The following is a 22,740-nucleotide window of genomic DNA, read 5'->3' as shown; positions in this document are numbered from 1 at the left end:
GATATGTGGAGAAAAATAAATAGGGACAAAAAGGAATACACCTTCTTTTCAGCTGCACATGGTACATTCACAAAGATTGACCATGTAATAGGGCATAGATACATTGCAAACAAATGCAAAAGAGGAGAAATAATAAATGTAACCTTCTCAGATCATAATGCAATAAAAATAATAATTAGTAAGGGCACCTGAACAGGCAAATCAAAAACTAATTGGAAATTAAATAATATGATTCTCCAGAACCAGCTAGTCAAAGAAGAAATCATAGAAACAATCAACAATTTCATTGAAGAGAATGACAATGATGAGACATCCTACCAAACTCTGTGGGATGCAGCCAAGGCAGTACTCAGGGGGAAATTTATATCCTTGAGTGCATATATTAACAAATTAGGGAGGGCAGAGATTAAAGAATTGGGCATGCAACTTAAAAAACTAGAAAGTGAGCAAATTTAAAATCCCCAGATGAAAACTAAATTAGAAATATTAAAAATCAAGGAAGAAGTTAATAAATTTGAAAGTAAAAGAACTATTGAATTAATAAATAAGACTAGAAGCTGGTATTTTGAAAAAACAGATAAAATAGACAAAGTACTGGTCAATCTAATAAAAAAAAGGAAAGAAGAAAACCAAATTGACAGTATCAAAGATGAAAAGGGAAACCTCACCTCTAATGAAGGGGAAATTAAGGCAATCATTAAAGCCTATTTCTAATCTAATTCTAACCATGTATCTCTCCATATGGTTATCTTTCTGGTACTTCTTAGAATCTGCATTAGTTGTTGTACTTCTGTTTTTAACAAGCTTTTACCTGGTGAAAAAATTGTGCATACTCATATCATGAATCATGGCCAAGTTAGAAAGGAAATAGAACTTGTTTTTGAATGAAAAACCTTTGTTTTATATTGTCACATGGAATGTGAACTATGAATTCCTGATTTTTTAATTATTGTTTTTCTTTATATTTGCAATAGGATATTTGATTTTTTCTCTTCTTATTTTTTGTATTTGAGTACATGGAATCAGGATTAATGTTTCTGATTATGAAGGATAAGTTTACAATATCTATTAGCCCTAAAACCAATGCATACCCAAAAGCTTTAGACTAAAGAAACCTGCCATTGATTGTTAAGTGTTATGGGACTTTAACTAATAATTATATCTGATTTCAGAAGAAGGGATCAAATAAGAGCCACTGCACAGTGCCAAGAAGCACAAGTTTGGAGAGACCAATAATCTCTATGGGACTGAAGATCTGCACCAATACGGAGGACTTATTTTGAGGTTCAAGGAAGTAGCTGTTTGACAACTTCAGATGCTGGTCTTACCCGTGTCGGATTCCTAACAAGTACTGTAAAAAGTCAGGAAAACCCTGGGTTGTTGATATAACTGGTGGTTTGAATAACTTGACTTGTCAGGGTATTCCCTCCTTTAGAACAGAGAACAAATGCCCTCTGGCACTAGAGAAAATAGAAGTGGCAGGCAAAATAGTGCAACAGTCTGCTCAGGCAAGAGAACACCTCAGGAGGAAAGGATAGATGTTTGGCTAAGAAATTTGGCTTAACCTAGACCCACTTTGGTGATCTCTGAAAACTGCTATTGGAGGGAAAGCAATGGCAGGCAACTCAGGAGGTTTGGTGTAACCTGAGTCTAAGAGAGCTCTCCCTCCAAGGAAAAAACCTCCACCCACCAAACTCCCTTTTGATCTTTCTGTTAATGAATCTGACTGCATTTCTAAGTTTGTTGAGGTTTATTACAAAGATATCAAGTACAAGGTTTAGGGAAAAATTGTAACAGGGGTTCCCTCACTGAAAGTCCTGATTGGAAGTTAATATCTCTCAGTCCTCGGCTAAGCCAAGGATGTACTGAACCCTGTCTGTTGGTATTCCTCTGATGGCTATCCTAGGCTAAAATGAATAAAATATCGTCTCTAGGGTAAGCTGGTCTAGGACAGATGATCTTCAGTTTTGATCCAGGTCCTCCTCAGAGAAACCTCTTCAGGGAACTGGCAGCTAATCAGGATTGCTCCAATATCTCTTTAGTTTAATTCAAAAGGTAGTCTTCAGGGTAGAAAGAGTCTCGGCTCAAATAGGGAATCACTTTGTATAGGAAAGGTGATATCAGGATCAAGAGAAACGGTCTAGAGTTGCCTCCCACCAAGACCCTCAGGCTTCAATGGTCTCCCTTTGGATTCTGTTGCTCTCAGAATTCTCTCCCCAGGAACGTAAATCCTTGCTTTCATGCATTTCCACCTTGTTTGACTGTTCCTGGAAATTCCCTCTTCACTACCTTAATTTGGCTTTTGTTTTGGCTCCCCATTCCCTGAGATTGAAGATAAAATCAGACTAGGGAATCATACTTTCCTTTTACCTCAGACTCATTTTCTACAGTCCTGGCTGATGATGGGTAAGTGCAATATTGCTACAATTGTCCTGCAGGCTTGTAGGTCTTAAGTCACTTTAATTGAGCCTTGCTGGTGATTCAAGGACCTATAATGGTTTTCTTTTTTACTTGTAATTTTATACACATAAGATTTTGATAGATATATATATTTACCCAGAATTTTATTTTTTCTCTTCTATTGGGTTTTATTTGGGGGGAGGGGAGGGAGGGAAGGGGACTGGCTTTCTTTTAAGAATTGATTCATATACCTCATACCTCAGTCATGTATCCCAGAGTGATTCTAGTGTTGGTCAAACTCTCCTCAGGGGGGATTGTATAATTATCCTAAAATCCAAGGTTTAAGATCTTTTAAAGTAATTTTTGGGAAAGAAAATCACCAACATCCGGAATCAAGAAAGCGGATCTTTTGGAGAAGGTGCCATAAGGATGCCTACAGAAACCACACACTACATCAAAAGATCCAGAGTGAACTTTGGATATAATGAACTGAACTGAAGGGGACTGAAAATATCATTTATTCTGAATGTAAACTCTTAAGCCAAAGGCAAGTGCCCCCAATTGGCTTTTTGTCAATGTGTCTAGCAATCTTTCTTTTCTTTCTCTTTTCTTTCTCTCTTATCCCCAAATTGTTGTAATTCCCTCTAGGTAAAGTACAATGTTTTACACACCTCTAGTAAAAGAAGCTTTAGAGGTATAAGCTGGTTACATGAAATGATTCATTGGGGAAAGGAGGCATAATAATCTTTGAAGACTCCAAGTGGGAAGATTTAAACATGCTTGTCTCCCACTAGAATCACAGTGGGGGTTATGTAAAGGGAACACCCCACCCCTCCCGGGGTCATTCAACCTGCATCCCTGTGCTGCATGACTGGACGTCCTGTGAAAGCTCCAAACAGTTTACAGGTGGAGAGTCCTAAGGACATGATATGGAACTAAAGAAAGGATAAAAGAGGGAGTGTGTGTGGGGGGTGATCTCTCTATTTCCTTGGACAATGGCAGTGGAGGACCATGGCTGAGAGAGTTAGCCATGTGGAGAGACACATGATTAGAATTAGATTAGAAATGGGCTTTAATCTCTATATATCTGCTTTCCCTATTTCAAGTATACATTAATAAACTCTATGGAAACTAGGAACCAGGAGTTTTTAATTTAACTTTAACAGGGAATAATGAAAATATACCTAGAGGCAAGAGGAAAATATTTCAGTTGACTCAATTGGGGGGACAGATCCCTATTTAATGAAAATCATTTGGCAGTATAGGAGGGGCTGGAATGAGTTAAGACTTGAAGCAAGGAGATCAATTAATATTCTAGGTAAAAGGTGATAGGACCCTGAAACTAATGAGGTACAAATGTAAGTAGAGAAGATGAGAGAAATGTTATGGAGAAAGGAATGCCATGATCAGGCCAATAACTATGCATTTAGTGGGGTCAGGAGGGGAGTTAGGAATAGTTCAGGATAATGCAGAGGTTACACACTTAAGAAGGTCTATATGATATCCCCCCCTGAAAGAACCCTAAAATGAAAAACTACCACCAACATTATATCTGAATCCATAATATCCAAGTTAAAGAAATTCAAATATCAAAAAGCTACAATCAGGATTATCCAGGATCTAGTAATTATCACTATGAAAGAACTTAGAATATGATATTCTATAAGGCAAAAGATATTTCAATCAAGAAAAACCTAGCCAAGAAAATAAAATATAATCCTTTGGGGGGGAAAATGAACCTTCAATTTAGAATTTCAAAACAATACTGACAGAAAGATCAAAGCTACATAGAAACTCAGAAATGCAAACACAAGAATTAAGAGAAACCCAGAAAGGTAAAATTAAGCAATGTCAAGAGACAAAACAAGGATAACAAAATTTAAACATTATGTAAAGAAATGAAATAACTTTCTGCCTCCTGATTTCCCTTTGAATTTCCTATTTCTTGTTCTGTTAACTGGATATTCAAAATAATTTTGTAAATATCCATCCATTTTATTTAAATTGTCAGTTTTATTGGCATGTAGTTGGACAGAATAGTTTCTATTTTCCTTTAGTCTTCATTTGTTATAAATTCCTTTGATTTTTAATAATGGTAAGTTAGCTTTTCTTTTTAGTCTAATTGGTTAATGGTTTATTATGCTTTATTGTTTGTTAAAAAAAATTCCTAGCTTTAATCAAGCTTTATTGTTTTGTTAAAAAAAAATTCCTAGCTTTAATCATTAATTCAATGGCATTTTTAAACTTTCAAATTGTATTCATGTCTTCTTTAATCTTAAGAATTTCCATTCTGTGCAATGATCCAGGACAATTCTGAGGGACTTATAAGAATGCTATTCACATCCAGAGAAAGAACTGTGGGAGTAGAAACACAGAAGAAAAACAACTGCTTGATCACATGGGTCGATTGGGATATGATTGAGGACAAAGACTCTAAGAGATCAACCTAATGCAAATATTAATAATATGGAAATAGGTCTTGATCAATGTCACATGTAAAACCCAGTAGAATTGCTTGTTGGCTATAGGAGAGGATTGGGAAGAGGGGAGGGAAAGAACATGAATCATGTAACCATGGAAAAATATTCTAATTAATTAATTAAATTTTGATGAATAAAGAAAGGAATTTCCATTCTGAATATGGAAATAGGTGTAAGTGATAACATTTGTATAACCCAGTGTTAAGTATTTATTGGATTCAGGAGGGAATTAGAGTAGAAGGGAGGGAAAGAAAATGAAATATGGAAACATGAAAAATATTTTTAAAATTAAAAAATTAAAAAACAATGAAAAAGGATTTCCATTCTGACATTTAATTTATTTTCTATAATTTTTGTTTGTTTTGTTGCTATATGGCCAATCAATTGATTGCTTCTCTCTTGATAACTGTGTTGAAATAAATTTTTTCCTAAATACTGATTTGGGAGCTTCCAACAAGCTTTACTATTTAATCTCAATTTTTAAATTTTCTTTTTGATAAAATAATGAATTGTTTCTACGATCTGTTCTTTGACTCATTCATTTGTTAGAGTGAAGCTATTTAGTCTCAAGTTCATTTTGCATTCTTTAAAGGCCCTTTACTGAATATAAATTTTATTGTTTTACACTCAATAAAAGTTATGTTTACTATTTCTACTTTCCTACATCTGTTTGAAAGATTTCTAGAAAATACATTAATACATGGTTAATTTTGCTAAGGTGCCAAATACAGCTGAGAGGTGTATATATATATTCCTTTTAACTGCTATTCAGTAGTTGCTAGAGATCCAACTTTTCTAAAATTCTTTCCAAGTCATTCACTTCTTTACTGCATATTTTTTGGTTATTTATCAAAGTACACTGAGGTTCCCAATTATTATGGTTTAAGTATTTATTTCTTACTGTAATTTGTTTAGCTTTTCCTTCAAGTATTTAGACGACATGAACTCAATGGCATTGCGTATTGTAATAAGGGGATAAAGCAAGTGGATGGGGTTTGTGGATCCCTAAGTCAGTAGGTAGGAAAGGAGGGTGCAATAGTGGAGGTAGTAAATTGAGGTGGTAAGAGAGATGTAAGGGAACAGCTGAGTTTAGGGAAATATAAGATGATGAAGTAGAATGAGCGGCAAGGGGAGAGGATGAGGTAGTTGGGCAGACAGCTGCAAACAGGCAGACACAGAGTGGGTACACAGGCTTGAGACAGAGGACACTGAAGGGAAACAGGCTGAACCCTTCAGGTAGGAAGGGCACTTCTACAGACAAAGGTTAGGGCCAGCCAGAAATGATTTGAAACTAACTAGAGGGCTTTCTAGTCAATTTCACAGGTTCAAAAAGAAAGTGTCTGTGAAATAGAAGGGCTTATTCAGAGGAAGTACAGAGATCACCACTTCCTCCAAGATGGAAGCCTCCAACTCCCCTCAGGACCCAGAGAGAAACTATTCCTTTTTCTCCTTATCCTTCTTTTATCATTCAACCAATGATTTAGCAAAGGTTTGAATAAAGGACAACAGGGTTTATTGAGTTTCAGGGTTGATTATAAAGGACAGAGGGATACAAGGTTTCTCTAACAACCCTCTAGGGAGAAGCTCCAGGTGGGGGAGGGACACAGGAATGGGAGACTGAGAAAGGGCCTGCCCTCACTCAGTCCTGGAAGGTTTTGTTGCCTTTAAGGTTGGGGAAGTTACACACAATGAATCAGGAGATAATCTGTATCAAGGGTAAGCTCTACTTGACTATGGGGAAAACTTAAGTCTTCAAAGTTTGATTGCTACCACCCAAATTCACCCTTCCCCCAAAACCCACAGGAAATTAGGAAAGGAAATGGTGATTGGAATAGGGAAGGTCAGGGAGATCCAGAGGAATTAGCTAAGCTACAAAATCTCAAGAGAAAAGGTACAAATTCAAGGAATCAAGGCCAGGTTTCAGCTCCAAGACCGAGCTCAGTTGACCCTCCTGCTCTGACCGAGCCTCCAGGATCAAATGCCTCTAGTCAGGATTCTAAACCCTTCTTAACTGCCAGAAATTCTGCAGTTAGCTTTTTGCAGGGTTGTTTGCACCTTTGCACTACAGTATCTAATAGAGTTCATAAGTATTGCTATTAATTCACTGCCAATAGTATCTTTTAGCAAAATATAGTTTCCCTGTTTATCTCTTTAAATCAAATCTAAGTTTGCTTTTGCTTTGTCAAGGTTAATAATTGTTACTTTTAAAAGTTCAGCTAAAGTATAATAGATTTTGCTCATCTCTTATTTTAACTCATTGCATCTTTATGTTTCAAGAGTAAAATCTCTTCTGAACAGGATGCAGAATGTGCCAGCCAAGTCAAACCACCATCACCATCATCATCACCACCACCACCACCACCACCACCACCACCACCACCATCACCATCACCACCACCTTGACTATCATCTCCAATGAGACTCCAATGGAGACAGGCAAGAACCCTAAACCCAAAAGCACTGAGAACAGCAGTGTCCCCTAATGTAATGTATGAAATCTAGATCCTGATGAACTAATAACCAGGCCTGTAAATTTGGGTTTGTCCTCGTTTCGTTCAGGAATTTTTCCTTTTCTGAGGAAGAGTAAAATTCCCCTAAAAGAAATTCCACGTCATCAAAACTGGGATTAAATAATGTGAATACCCTTTTTAGTTCTTTAATACTTTTGAATGGTTTTTCAAAAAACTTAGGAAAGCATCTCTTTAGGACCTCCATGTCACTTGGAGTGAATGCTTTATGTTTTCACATGCACAACCCCTTCACCAGATTGCACAATTGTTCTGTCTACAATTGGTAGAAGAGAGACTATGGCATTTGTGGATGGTTGGTTGTTAGTGGTGGTACTGTTTCCTAGGTATTTGGACTCCACAATCTCTAGCTGGAGAATTATGTGCTTGTCCAATTCCTTTCCTCCCCTTAATTGTTTCAGTACTTGGAACAGTAGTTTGATGTTTTCTACCAGTTCCTGAGAATCAGCATCTTTCTTAGTTGTAATTGCATTGAAATATTGCCACAGGTGAGAGCATACATTTTTCAAGACCACTAGGAATTGCCAGATAGATAGGGTTATGGGTATGGCAGTTGGGATAAAACATACATTCAGCAAGGGTTAGAGCACACCATTTATAGTAATCCTAGAGGTCTAAAACTTGTTGCACGAAATCGGGGACCATTCTGAACCAAAAATCCATAACACCTTGCATAAAAGACCATGAAATTATAGATATACTAGATAGGATGAATGTTATTCTAGCAAGCTTCATTTTGGATGTATCAGAAGACTTTAGGTTATTCACTAAGTTTGCTCTCCAATTAATGTTGTCAATAAAGTTGGGGTGATCTCTTAATCCTACGTTATAAGGAGGGGTAGAAGGTGATTGAGGTGATAGGAGAGGAATGTAAGGGATGGCTGAGTTTAGGGAAGGAATGGACAAGGTGGTAAAATTGGATGATAAGGGAAATAGGTGGGGTATTCAGGAGAGGCAGCTTAAACAGACTAGACGCTCAGGCTAGAGACAGAGGATACTGGGGGAATAGGCTGAACCCTTCCAGGCAGGAAAGGTATCTCTATAGACACAACGAGTAGGGCCAATTAGAAATGGTTTAAATCTGCCTTGAGGGCTTTTCTTGTCAGTTCAAAGGGCTCCTCCCTGTCAGTGAAACTGATGGCTTCAGGAGGAAGTCTCCAGCAAGGACTTCCTCCCAAGATGGATGCCTCCAATTCCCTCAAGAAATAAAATAAAATAATTCCTTCCCTCTTCAACTCTTGCCTAATTTTTGCCACAATGATTCACCAGAGGGTTTGAGTATATAACAAGGGGATTTATTAATATTCAGGGTTAGTCAGAAGGAGAGAAGGGTTTAGCGTTTTCTGACAACTGCTAGGGAGAAACTCAAGATGGGGGAGGGTCAAAGGAGTGGGTTGGACTGAGAGAGAGCCTGCTCTCCCAGCCAGGAAAGATTTGGCTGCTTTTAAAGTAGAGTGTATACTAAATCAATAAAATAAGGGATAGTTTGATTCAAGGATGTCCTACTTGCCTATAGGGAAACTAAACCCACAAAGGCTAATCACTAAAACCCAAAAACCACCCTTCCTCCCAGAACCCACAGGGAAAATACAGGAAAGGTAACAGGGGAATAAAAAACTTACAGGGAATTATTTATTTATACTTTTAGATACTCTTAAAATCAATAAAATATGCTATAATAAAAGAATGACATTAATAAATTAACTGTATTATCACTGCTATTTCTTACCTTTAAACCTTCAGCTGGAAGTCTGTAACCAAATCTTGCTGGAAGGTCGTCAAATGTCTGTGATACATTTTCAAAATTATACTAAATATAAAATTAAAATGGTTAAGTTAGATTTGTGCTAGGCAATACAATGAAAACAATGCATTTATAATTACATTCAGTTGGTTTTTCTACTACCTCAACTCTGCTATACATATATACATAATTCTTATAATTGCTTATCTACAGGCAAATCTTTATACAGGATTTCAAATAGGATAGTGTCTTCTCATACAATTAATATTAACATGCAGACAACTTTTATAAACTAATTTACATATGGATTTACTAATCTACACACAATTTACTCCTCAGAAGACATTGGTTTGATTTTCTTCATTTTGTAGATACTAGAAACAAATTTTTAAGTATTTCTAGCCCCAATCAATACTCTTATAACTATACTTCCTGTTGAAATGGATCTCAAATACACTTTTGAGCACAAAAATTTTCCTTCATGTACATTTTTAAACTTCTCTAAAGCTCAATAAGGAAAAATGAAACTCTCTAGGTAAAACTAGGAAAAAATATATATACATATGTGTGTATGTGTGTATATATATATATACATATATATATATATGTAGGCAATATTCAACAACGCACTCACGATCTATGACAGTTCTTCCATGCTAGAACAGAACAATAGGAATATAATTTCTTTCATAATCCTGTCTTTAATTTGCTTTATGACCTTGGGCAAGTCATTTAACTTAGTTAAGCCTTAGTTTCTTTATCTGAAAAATTAAGAGTTGGACTAAAGAATCTTTTTTTTTTTTTTAACCCTTACCTTCTGTCTTAGAATTGATATGAAATACCAGCTCCAAAGCATTAAAGTGGTAAAGATTAGGTAATAAGGGTTAAGACACTTGCCCAAGAGTCCCACACCTAGGAAGTGTCTGAAGCCACATTTGAATCCAAGCCTTCTCACCTTTTGGTTCTCTATCTAATGAGCCACCTAGTTGCCTTCTACAGAATCTTTATGGCCCCTTCTAGCTCTGAATTTCTTTGACTCCTCAGTTTTTAGATTCTTACCTGAAGAATGATCTGATGTTTCAAATGAGGAAAGGAGAGAAGAAATTACTTTTTTAAAGGAAAAAAATCCCTGCTAACAAGGAGTTAAATATACAGACTACATGTAGTAATTTGTACAAATGGATTATGGAATTTAGAACTATAAGAGACCTTAGAGAGCCACCTAGTCCAGACCTTTTGTTTACAAATAAGGAAATTGAGGCCCAATGATGTTGAATAGCTTCTAATGTTTATACTGTTAGCACATCTCATAAAAAATTAGTTAACGAATCATATTCAATGTTATTATCTCCATAACTAGAAGTCCTCACCCAGCTGAAATAACATTCTTTTAGTGTTAGTCTACTAGTAATTATTACAGGGCAGGAAGAATCCAACTTTGGGCCCTTATGCCTGGAAAGGGTGTAGTCTATCCCCTAAACAACATAAAAAATATTTGGAAACTAATTTAATATGAAAGGTGAAGAAGATCAAGGAGCTGGTAATACCAAAATTTCAAGGTTAGGTGACTGAAAGTATGCTGATCCCTTTGACAGAAATCAAGACGTGTGACAAATGGAGTTCAGCCATGAACAGGAGGGGATAACAATAGCTTCAGAGGATGGCAGGGTCAAATGAAGGAGTTTTGAGGATAAGGTAGTCCTGAGCATTTATAGGGAGCTAAGAAGAAATTAGTCACAGAGAGAGGAATAAAATTATCAGAGGCCCAAGAAAACAAAGTAAGACCCTTGAAGTAGAGCCAACCAACAAAATGTACTGTGTACCTACTATATGCTAGGTATTGGGAATACAAAGAATATAAAACAGACCCTGCCCTTGAACTTACATTTTAGTGGACAGACAATAGTGAAGAGCTAGAAAACTGGGACTATTGGGAGCAGCACATTCCATAAAATTATAGAACCAAAAGGGACCTCAGAAATCATTTGGGGACAGGAGCATAACACCATGGCAATGACATCAATGCTGACAGCCCTGGTACAAGGCAGCAGACAGTCATAAAGGATCCAAAACCTAGGCCTTATGGAGGAGGGCCCATACTTTCATATTATATATAGGCTTCTAGGTACAAAGTTCCAATACTCCCATAAGAATAACAACTTTAGACTAGCATCAGCACATTTTAAAGGTTTCTCCTATAGTAAAGGAATGCCCCAAGTTCTAGTGTAGCAAGTAATTAACATATGCCAGTAGTTTCAGGCCAAAGGGAACCAACCCTAATGTATGTTGACAACCACAGAGTAACCTTAGCTTACATTGTCACAATCTGAGAAAACTCCAAGTCCTTCAGAGACCTGATTTAGAATATGCATTTGTATAAATAAGGTCCTACAGTACCATACAGGTCAACTTCTTGCTAGCCCTAAAGGTTCCTAGTCATTCTATCATGCTTTAAATTCTTAGCTCAGATTTGATAAGCAATAATTAATCGATAAAACTATAACTTATTTGCAAGATTTGAAGTTAGGAAAGTTTAAGTGTGTTTTCAAGTACAAGAAGAAATCTTAAGATTGGTCTATCCGTTCTGGAAGCTCAGCTAAGATAAAAGGACTATAATCACTGATCAGTGCAAGACAGGTTTTCCTAAGAGTTCAATAATAAAAAGAAAGCTCTCATACAGGTCAAAACATCAATGGCAACATTAGTAGTAGTAAAACACTAAAAACAAAATAGATTTCTGTCAACTTGGGAACAGCTAAATGAATCATTATACACAGACTATTGTAGCACTGTAAGAAATAATTAATATAGAAAAGTATAGTAAGATTTATATGAACTGATGCAAAATGAAGTAAAAACAATCAGCAAAGCAACACACATAATGACTATAACAATGTAAATGGAAATAACAAAACAACTGACACTGAATCACTGTAGAAGTATAATGAGCAAGCTTGGCTTTCAAAAAGATACATGAGACTACACCTCCCTTTCTATGCAAAGGTAAAGGACCAAGTGTGGAACATGGCATATAAAGACAAATATGGTTGATGTGCTAATTAATTTTGCTGCATGTTTTTTTATTCTGTTATAAGTGATGACTCTCTGAGGAGAGAAAGAAGCAATATTATTTCACATAAGTGATTTAGAAACAAAAGCTATAGATAAAAATGTTTTAAAAGAGAAAATCATCTTAAAGTGTGAGCAATAGCCTCAGTCACTGAAGACTTTCTTCCCAGATCATCTACATAGTATGGTAGAGCTGATAAAAGGAACAGAACTCAAAAATACTTGAATGGTCTTAATCACTCTTATTTACATCTATATCAATATTTTCAGTAAAGATTACACCTGCCTAAGTCACAAAACATCTGTAGCAAGATATTTTCAAACCATTAGAAAAATCATGAATGCTCTATTAATTAACTATTTATTCTATGGAGTAAGTATAATATAAAAGTTAAAACACACACAGAGGATTGGCTAGTCTGTTTTATCAAATGGATTCAGTTGCACTTACCGCTAAAATATCTGCCTCCACAGGTAGCAGGTTAAAGAATGCAAACAGCTGGACAGTCAAAATAGTATATATCTGTGTGGCTGACAACATTAACATCCCTATGGATAACAGCATCTTAATCACCTGAAAAATAATACATAAGAACAATGAGTAGGTCAAAGAAATACCAATTTCCTGTCAATCTATCATGAATATATTAGAAAGAAACATTAGCAATTAAATGTTTGGTTTTAAAACACTGATTTATAAGATTACTAGCAAAAGTTCCTTATTCCCCTTACTCCTTACAGACATTTCCTTAAATAAATTCTTAAGCTTTCAAAGTATCCTTATTTATTACAAACATATTGTTGATGTTTTAGGCCAGTGATTCCCAAAGTGGGTGCCACCGCCCCCTGGTGGGTGTTGCAGCGATCCAGGAGGGCATTGATGGCCACAGGTGCATTTGGGGGCAGTGAATAACTGTAAGGGAGCGGTAATAGTATGTGACAATATGTGATGGGGGCGCTAAGTAATATTTTTTTCTGGAAAGGGGGTGGTAGGCCAAAAAAGTTTGGGAACCACTTTTTTAGGCCAAACTCATATTTTTAAAATGAAGCTTTTATTATGAATGACTAATAATAGCATTCATACAATAAAAGGTTTATAAAGCATTTCTATAATAACAACCCTATGTACAGGTATCATTATTTCCACTTTACAGGTACAATTCAATCTAAGTCAACAAATATATATTAAGCACCTATTATGTTATGTGCAAAGTATATATGCTAGGAACCTAATATACCACCCTCCCTCAAAGAACTTATAGTCTACTATGGATATAACATGAAAAAAAATACAAAATGATTTCAGGAGGGAAAGAGTATAACAACTTTTGAGGAGGAAAGGGTTATAGGAAAGAATTCATAAAGGCAGTGATTCATGAGATAAGCTTTGAAGGAAGCTATTGGTTCTAAAAGTAAAAAAATGAGGAGGAAGTATATTCAGGCATGACCATTGTATTTCACAGTAGTAACAAAAGAAAGCCATGTTTAACTTTTGAGTATATTATCAACATTGTAAAAAAAAACAACACACATACACACAAAAATCTATGTCTTTGGAATATAAATTTAGCCGCCAGGAGGAGAATGGAGCAGTGGGGAGATTAGAAATAGAGAGCAATTGTGAGGTGTTAGTTTTAAATCCATTCAAAATAAATACATTCAACCCCTCGAAGTTCAAATTCGCCATGTCTTGAAATTCACTCTGGATTTTCTGGTGCAGTGTGTGGTCTCTGCAGGCATCTTCATGGTGCCTTCTGGATTCTGGGAGGTAGTCTTCTGTTCTAAATTAGGGTCAAATTCAAGTCCAAATTCACAGCAATAACAAAGTCCCCGCCCCCTCCAGAGGAGAATAACTTTACATTCCCCCCCTGAGGAAAATACAGGGATACACATGGGAATCACATAAGAATACATGGTCAAGGCATAAGGTATATAAAATCAATTTTCAAAACATCAAAGATCCAGAGAAAAATAAAAAGGAAAAAAATAAACTCTGGGGGAAATGTAGGTTATTAAAAAAATGTGAAAGGAAAAAATTCTAGGAAAAAGAAAAAGAAAAAATTCACAAATCAAAGCAGGTTCCTGTAGCAATCCATGTCCCATAAGCTTTGTAACAACTATCACTCACTAACCCAATTTAGCAGCCTGGACTACAGTAAATTGTCACATCATGAAAGAAATAGAAAAAAAAAAAGAGAGAGACTAGATCTCGAGGCAAATGGGAAATAGCATTTCCTGGTGCAATCCTTTTCTTCACTTTCAGAGATAATGGAGCCAGAACAATCGATGTTGAGTACTTGATGAGTACTTGATATCGAGTGTGGTACAAGGAAGTCCTATGTCTTAACATATGCTAAGTATCGCAACCTGGAGTCTCACACAGGATCAAGTCTTTGGGTAGAATGTCATCAATCCCTGTAGGATTAGTTTGGTCTCTTTCCTTTTATGTGCTCATTTGGCACTTTGCAGGTAAAATCTCTGTGCTCCTTTGTGGTCCGATTCTCCTTGGATTAGACATAGTCATTGAGCAAAAGTCTCATAATAATTAAATAACTGTGGCAGGTTTCTATAGTCCAAAGCTTTTTGGGTATAAATTTATACGCTAGGCAAATGGACATCTTAGCTTACTTTTATTGCAAAAATTAAAACAGTCAAGAGTCTATTTAATGCTGGTGACGTGTTTCAAATGTAAAAAAATGAGAGAAAAGAAAGAAAAAATCAAATACTGTATTGCACATGTAGGAGGAAAAAACAAACAAAAAAAAACAGAAATATAAAAAAATTGTAGCTTACACAAACACAGAGGTAAAGAATAGAGGTTAAATTTCCAAAAATAAGATTCATTCCCTCCTTAATTTGTCATGATCCACAGTGTGCATGCAAATGAAGTAGACAAAGTGATGTGGATGTAAATGAGGCATATAAAGCAATAATACATTCAAGAAAGTACAAAAGGAATGACAAAAGGCACAAAATGTTTTGAAAGGCACATCAGGTCAATATAGGTCACTAATACAGATATTCTGTTGTGAGGTAGTATATCTATCATTCAAGTACAAGGATCAATCAAATAAAGTGCAAGAAAATAGTGCAAAATCCAGCAAAAGAGCACTCTTATCACAATAGTCAAATATAATCAATAATCAAATATAATAGGTACAGGCAATTATAATTAGTACATAGAGGTATTCATTATCAATAGAAAGTACTCATTTCACATGACTGCAATGAATCCATGAGTCCCTTTCCCCAATTTTAATGGCTGTTGGTGTAGTTAATAGGGCCTGGAATGGGGACCTGGAATAGGACCTCTCCAGGGGAGAAGGTGTTATTTGGAATTTTCCTAAGGGGAGGTATGTAAGTTTTATAATCATAATGTCTGTATTATAATCTATAATGCAAAATTTTAACTCTTTTAAGAGTAATTTCAGGGGGGAATGTATAATTCTCAGAAAGGGAATGTATGTTTTATAATCTATAATGTAAAGTTTAAATTCTTTTGAGAGTAATTTCAGGATAAGAAATTTGCCATCTCCCCAGAATCCAGACAACGAACCTGTTTGGAGAAGGCACCATGAAGATGCCTGAAGAGCCTTCACTGGATCATGAAGATCCAAATTGAACTTTGGGGTGCAGCTGATTGAACTATGGGGAGTTGAATGCATTTGTTCTGAATGTACACTCTTATGCCAATAGGGGACTGCCCCAATTGGCTTTTTGTCAATGCGGCTAGTTTTTATCCTCTTTTTCTTTTTTCCCCAAATTCCTGTACCTTAAAAGTTGACTATGTTTACAATATCCATCAAGAAAGACCAGTCTTTTCGCTGGATCTCAGGGGGGAATGTTATTTGGAATTTGGGGGGTTATTTGGGGTTCATTTGAGTTTTAAATATTTAGATATATGGCATAAACTTCCTGTGGATGTTTAGGGGACTTTGGAACTACATTTCCCATGATTCCTCTTGTAATACAGGTAGATAGGAAGTGTGATTTCATGTAAGACTCCTGAGGTGAGGGGGAGGCGCTCTCTTGGGTACCAGGGAGCCAGGTGGGCAGAAGATATGGCAGGAGATTTGAATTAGATCTTAGCAAGCACATGGTCTTCTTTATTTTACCAACATAGCTTTAATTAAAATATAAATTAAACAAATTATTAAAATTAATTAAAATATTAATACTTCTATATATTTCCATCTATATCAATTTTATTTGTAACAAAGGATACTGTAATAATGTGTCCAAGTGACAGATTATGAGGACATGAAACAGAGCCATAACTATGTGAGTAGTAAGAAAGTACTAGGAAAGAACTTACAAAACTCTCCAACTGTTTAGACAGAGTGTAGGGAGGAGTTAGGTGAGGAAAAAAAGTCAACAATGACTATAAGGTTGCAAACCCACATAAGAAGAGCGATGGTTACATCAAAATAAATAGGGAATTCTGAGGAAAAATACAATTAATTCTGTATTGATCATATTGGATTTAAAATACTCAGAACAACCAACTGACAGTCAGAAATGTCAGCCAGTGAGTTAACCAACATTTATTAAGTCTTTCTTATTATCAGCACAAAGGATCACTAAGAGAGTATAAAATGAGAAAAAAAAGTGAATTGCCATTTTCTTTTTCAGCTTATTTTGCAGATAAGATACTGAGGCAAACAGAAGTTAAATGACATGTCCAAGGTCACACTACTAATGCCTGAGGTCAAAATTGAACTCAGGAAAATGAGTCTTGCTTTCTCATGCTTAGCACTATCTACTTAGCTAGGAAAAAATGGAAATTAGCTTAAAAAACAAATATACTTAAAGGGTGGCAGGTAATGATGATCTAGCAAAAAAAAGATTGAAAAATAGTAATTAAAACAGGTAGGAAGAGAATGAAATTAAGTTAGAGCAGAATCATAGAAGCCAAAGGAAGAAAGCATTCCAAAAGAAGACAAGGCAATCAACAATGTTAAATGCAGCTGAGAGATCAAGCAGTATGAACTATAAGGAAAGGCTCTTAAGGGAAAAGGAGGCCTGAAGACTAAGAAGAAAGAATATGAAGATAACTAGTAGAGAAAATCTTTTTTAGGATTTCAACTATTAAAGGGAGAAAAGATCTGACCATGTTATTCTTTTGCTCTAGAAGAGTGATTCCCAAAGTGGGCACTACCGCCCCCTGGTGGGTGATGCAGCAATCCAGGAAGGCGGTGATGGCCATGGGTGCATTTATCTTTCCTATTAATTGCTATTAAAATTTTTTAAAAATTAATTTCCAGGGGGCTAAGTAATATTTTTTCTGGAAAGGGGGGGGTAGGCCAAAAAAGTTTGGGAACCACTGCTCTAGAAGCTGGAATACCATCCTGCCTCTGTTTAGTAGGTAAGCACTTTAAAATTTCCACTAAATTGCCAGGCTGATTACACATTATTCCATTTCATACATTCAACATTCTAGCCTACATAATAACATTTCACATCCCACTCCCATTCCTTTGCGAAGGCCTAAATACTTTTTTCCAGGATCAAAACATTTCTCTTTGCTTACCTCTACCTTATAGAATACCTATACATTAGTGCTTTGACTCAAGGATACCACTACTAAGTCTACACATCAAAGAAATTTTAGAAAGAAATAAAGAACCCATATTTAAAGAAAATTTATAAGTCCTTTTTGTGTAGCTGTTGATTTTGTTAATTTTGCATTGTTACTTGTTGCTTTGTGCTTTGAACTAAGTAACTGTTCAATGTATTTATCCCTTTACCTTTCTTTGTTAAAATCCCTAGTGTAGGGCAGAATAGGATAGTGTTAGATAGATAGAGTTAGTGTGGGTTGTTATTTTGGGTTAGAATTTTAGTTTAGTTTGTAGTGCACAAATACCAAAATATTGTTAATTTTGGCTTTGTGCAAAGAGGAGAACTGTTGTAAGATAAATTAATAAGATGCTTAAGATTAGTTAGCTGTGAGGCTTAGCAAGCAGGGCTGGAGAATTTTAAATGGAATGGGGAAGCAGGAAGTTGTGCTTCTCTCTCTGAGATGGACTCCATGGTGGCTAGGGACAAGTTGTAACTGACCCCCTGGGAGACCTCAGAGGAAGTGGAGTTTGTATCCTGATATCCTGATATCCAGGAGTAAAGTCATTTGCCTGTGAGAGGTTAGGTTGAGACTATAAAACCTAACCTGAGCTGCTGGTCAGCTCAGGTTGTTTAGCTCCCTGACTTACCCAATGGAGTACTGGCTGAAGACCTGGGAAAGCTGTATCATCGCTGGATTTGACAAGACTCAGCAGTGAGGATCCCACTTTCATTCCTGATCTCCATTGTGCCCTGCCCTGCTATAATTTCTAGCTTAGTGTAAATAAGTCCATTCCCTGACCCTGAGACTTGCCCATAGACTGGTAGAATAGAACCCCCTTTTCCCTTCTTTCAGACTATAGTTCATTGAATTAAACTCCTGTTTATAAAAACCTCTTGTCAGTCTACTCACTTGCTAGTTTCACAGACTCCCAGACTGGGTGGATCAGTGTGATAGTTAAGGCCCAACACTCCTGTCAACTGCCATTCCCCAAACTGCCAAACCCAGTTTTCCTAACTTGTTTGGTCCCAGACTATTGTCCATTCCTGTCTCCTACTCACCCTTCTGAACCCAGATAAAATTATAAGTTAACCCCAGTTTTTACCTTAAGAGTAGCAACTAAGTGGTTCAGTGGATAGAGTGACAAGTCTACTTTCTGAGTTCAAATATGGCCTCCAAAACTTACTAGCAGTGTGACCCTGAAAAGTCACTTGAACCTGTCTGCCTTAGTTCCTCATCTGTACAATGAGCTGAAGAAGGAAATGGCAAACCACTTCAGTACTTTTTGCCAAAATCCCAAATGAGGTCACAAAGAATAACAACTGAAAAGACTATAAATCTAAGAAAGGTACTCCTCAATTGGGGAATGGCTAAACAAGTTCTATAATATATATGTAATAGAATATTATTGTGCTATAAGAAATTATATGGGAGAAGTTTGAGGCATGTAGATTGTGCCATAGTACAGAGCACTGGCCCTGCAGTCAGGAAGACCTGAGTTCCAATTCAGCCTCAGATACTTACTGGCTATGTAACCCTGAGCAAGTCACTTAACCTCTGTCTGCTCTCAGCACTACAATGATCTGGGACAAATCTGAAGGACTTATGACAAAGAATGCTATCCACCTCCAGAGAATGAACTGTTGGAGTCAGATACAGATCATCTTTCATCTTAGTTTATTTATTGTTTTATTTGGGGGTTTTGGTTTCATATAAGTATTCCCTTACAACAATAGCCAATATGAAAGTATGTTTTGCATGACAATACATGTATAATCCAGATCAAATTGCTTACAATCTCCAAGAGGACAGAGGGGAGGAAGGGAAAGAGACAATTTGGATCTTATAATTTCTGAAAACATACTGGAAATCATGATTCCATGTCATTGGGAAAATAAAATATCTTTGAATAAAAACGGGTGAGGGGATCATAATAGCAACTAACTTCCAGGATTGTTGAAGAGCAAATATAAAATGCCTAGAACAAAGTAGGTGCTAAATAGATGATTCCTCCCTTAAGGAAAATTAATTTCTACAATAACATCAGAGAGATAAAATCTTTGTGACAAAAATGCATAGTCAATCAAGACTAATTCCCATATATGGTCCATTTATGTCTCATTCTGCATTTACATCAGAAAGTAAGTAGAATGCTTTATTATCAGTTCTCTGATACTGTAATTGGTCACTACATTGATCAGAGTTCTTAAATTTTTCAGTTCTTTTTCTTTACAATATTTTAATTGCACAAATTGTTTCCTTGGTCCTGCTCTGTTTTTTCTTTCTTTTTCTTTTTTTTTTTTCAATCAATACTAAGTACTGGTTTCAAGGCAGAGGAGCAATATGAAGTATACAAGTGGGGTTAAGTGACAACCAAGGTCACACAGCTAGGATATTCTAAGGCCAGATTTGAACCCAAGACCTCCCATCTCCAGAGTTGGCTCTCAATCTACTAAGCTACCTAGCTGGCCCCACTATATAATTTCATACAAGTCTTCCCAGGTTTCTCTGAAATCATCTTTTCATTTCTTCTACTACAATAGTATTCTATTATGTCCACATATCATAATTTGTTTAGCTATTATTCTCTGATGGGCACATACACAATTTATAGGTCTTTGCTACTACAGCCTTGTATTTTTGTAAATATGGATCTTTTTCCTCTCTTTTTAGGTATAGTTTCAAACTGCTTTGAAGAATGGCTGGACCAACTAATTGCATCTCAACCAACAGTAAATTAATGTTCCAATCTTCTCAAAGTCCCTTATAAAATTGTCATTTCCTTCCTTTGTCATCTTTATCATACCGAGTGTGAGAAGAAACTTCAAAGTTGTTTACTTCTCTAATGTTAGAGAATTAGGACTTTTTTTCCCCTTAATATTGCTATTGAAAGCTTGGACCACTTCCTTTGAAAACTGTCTATTTATATCCTTTCACCATTAACCAATTGAGGAATGAGTTTTATGAAAATCTGAATCTGTTTCTTCTGTTGGAAATAAAGAATTTTATCAAATTTGCTGAAAAGACTGCTTTCCTTTAATTAACTATTTCCCTTCTAGTTATAACTGGATTTCTTTATGTCACAACTTTTTAATTTTTTTTTTTTTAGACCCTTAACTTGGGTGTATTGTCTCATAGGTGGAAGAGTGGTAAGGGTGGGCAATGGGGGTCAAGTGACTTGCCCAGGGTCACACAGCTGGGAAGTGGCTGAGGCCGGGTTTGAACCTAGGACCTCCCATCTCTAGGCCTGACTCTCACTCCACTGAGCTACCCAGCTGCCCCAAAACTTTTTAATTTTTTATGATCGAAACTGTTCATCTAAATCTATTTTCTGTCAAAATGCTTCCCAGTTTGCAAAGGTTTTGTCAGGTTGTGAGCCCTGTGTAGTCTTTGAGTTTATTGAACATTATGTTATGTTCATTTCTTCCATGTGTTGTGAACCTAATTTATTGCATTAATGAACCTCTCTATTTTGAACCAGTAACAAATAGTTTTAATTATTATCACTTTGTAATATACTTAGTTGAATTGCTATGTTAAAGGAGAAAGTACAAAATATACATTGAACAAAACAATATTCCTCATTAGAGTGTTGATAGGTACTGGTTTGGGAAGATTTTTTTCCACTATACTGAATATTCTACATAGACATGTAATAATCAGATGATTAATAGAAACAAAATGGCATTCCAAAAATCAGCTTTTCTTTATGTGTGGATCATCCCTAATAATACTCAATCACAGGCTGCTTCTACCACAGTTCTAGGCATTCTAACAATTAGTATGGGTGCAAGGAACAAGAACTAATTTTAATCCTACAATTCTTCTAATATTTAAAACAAACTATTCTACTTCAACAAACATATGATCAATAGTTTATTATATGTAAAAAATATAATGGTATCTTTCAGAATCTAATAAATAAGCTTTTAAAAATTATACCTTCAGGTTTACAAACACAAAATTAGGCTGAGAATCCTATTCCTAGCTTCATCAATGACTGAATACATGAATACCAATAACCTCTTTGCTCTTCATTATATTATTCCATATTACTCACCTACCTCTTAATGAAATTCCGAGTCTTTAATATTTAAAAATTAATAACAATTTTGTAAGTTTTGTAAGTCACTGAGAGAATGGTAGAGTGAGTTAATAAGGGAAGTGCAGAAGAATCACCTAGCAGCAATTAAAATTGCTTAGCAATCCTTAAAATTACTCCAGCAGTACTACTGGGGGAAAGGGGAAGGAAGGAAGAGAAAGGATAACTAGGAAATGGTTGTGCTAAAAAAACAATATCCCAATAAAATATAAAATGAGTATCTCTGAATTATATTTATGCTAAAAACAAGTTACTACTATCAACAATCAGTGTTCAAGACAATATGCATTCAAATTTATTATTTATATGCTTGTGGTCCTCTATAATAGATACATCAACCTACATCATGTTATTTCAGTAGGTATTACAGTGGATATAGAGCCAGGCCTGGAGTCCTGAGGACTTAAGTTCAAATCTGACCTCAGGCACTTCCTAACTAACTGCAGCTCTTGTCACTCTTCTTGTCTGATTCTAAGACAGAAGGTGCTCTTCCCCAAGACAGCAGTACAGTATAAAGAATGAGGAGCAAATGACTTTGGAGTTCCCAAGAGGTAAGTTTCAGTATGAACTCTGGCATTCTCCACTATGCCTCATAAACCACTTTATCCTGGAAAACCACTGTAGTAATGGAATCCCCACCTAGGAATTACCTTCAACCTCGTTCCCACTTATTAGATAGGTCCTCCCAGGGCCTCCATTTAAGTGGTATCAAGGCTTCCCTTTCCCTGCTCAGCTTTCTCTTTTAAGGATAGTCTCTTCCCAAAAGAATGTAAACTCCCTGAGGACACAATACCTCACACACACATTTTTAAGCTTATATTTATATTCCCAATGCTTAGCACAGCACTTCACCCACAGTA

At 36.0% G+C, this 22,740-nt stretch overlaps 1 protein-coding gene across 1 annotated transcript in view; it reads right to left on the bottom strand.

Annotated features, from left to right (window-relative positions):
• RNF13 (ring finger protein 13) overlaps window positions 1-22,740 on the bottom strand; it is a 117,075-nt gene that overhangs the window by 90,664 nt on the left and 3,671 nt on the right. The window contains exons 2-3 of the mRNA XM_044670848.1: window positions 12,673-12,795; window positions 9,138-9,218 (exon numbers count right to left, since the gene is read on the bottom strand). Of these exons, the coding sequence (XP_044526783.1) occupies window positions 9,138-9,218; window positions 12,673-12,786 (195 nt within the window). The 5' untranslated portion in view covers window positions 12,787-12,795. The remainder of the gene's footprint in view (window positions 1-9,137; window positions 9,219-12,672; window positions 12,796-22,740) is intronic.

The sequence above is a fragment of the Gracilinanus agilis genome, chromosome 3 (assembly GCF_016433145.1).
Source record: "Gracilinanus agilis isolate LMUSP501 chromosome 3, AgileGrace, whole genome shotgun sequence".
NCBI classification, from domain to species: Eukaryota; Metazoa; Chordata; class Mammalia; order Didelphimorphia; family Didelphidae; genus Gracilinanus; species Gracilinanus agilis.
This window is presented reverse-complemented; position numbering and strand designations above follow the sequence as displayed.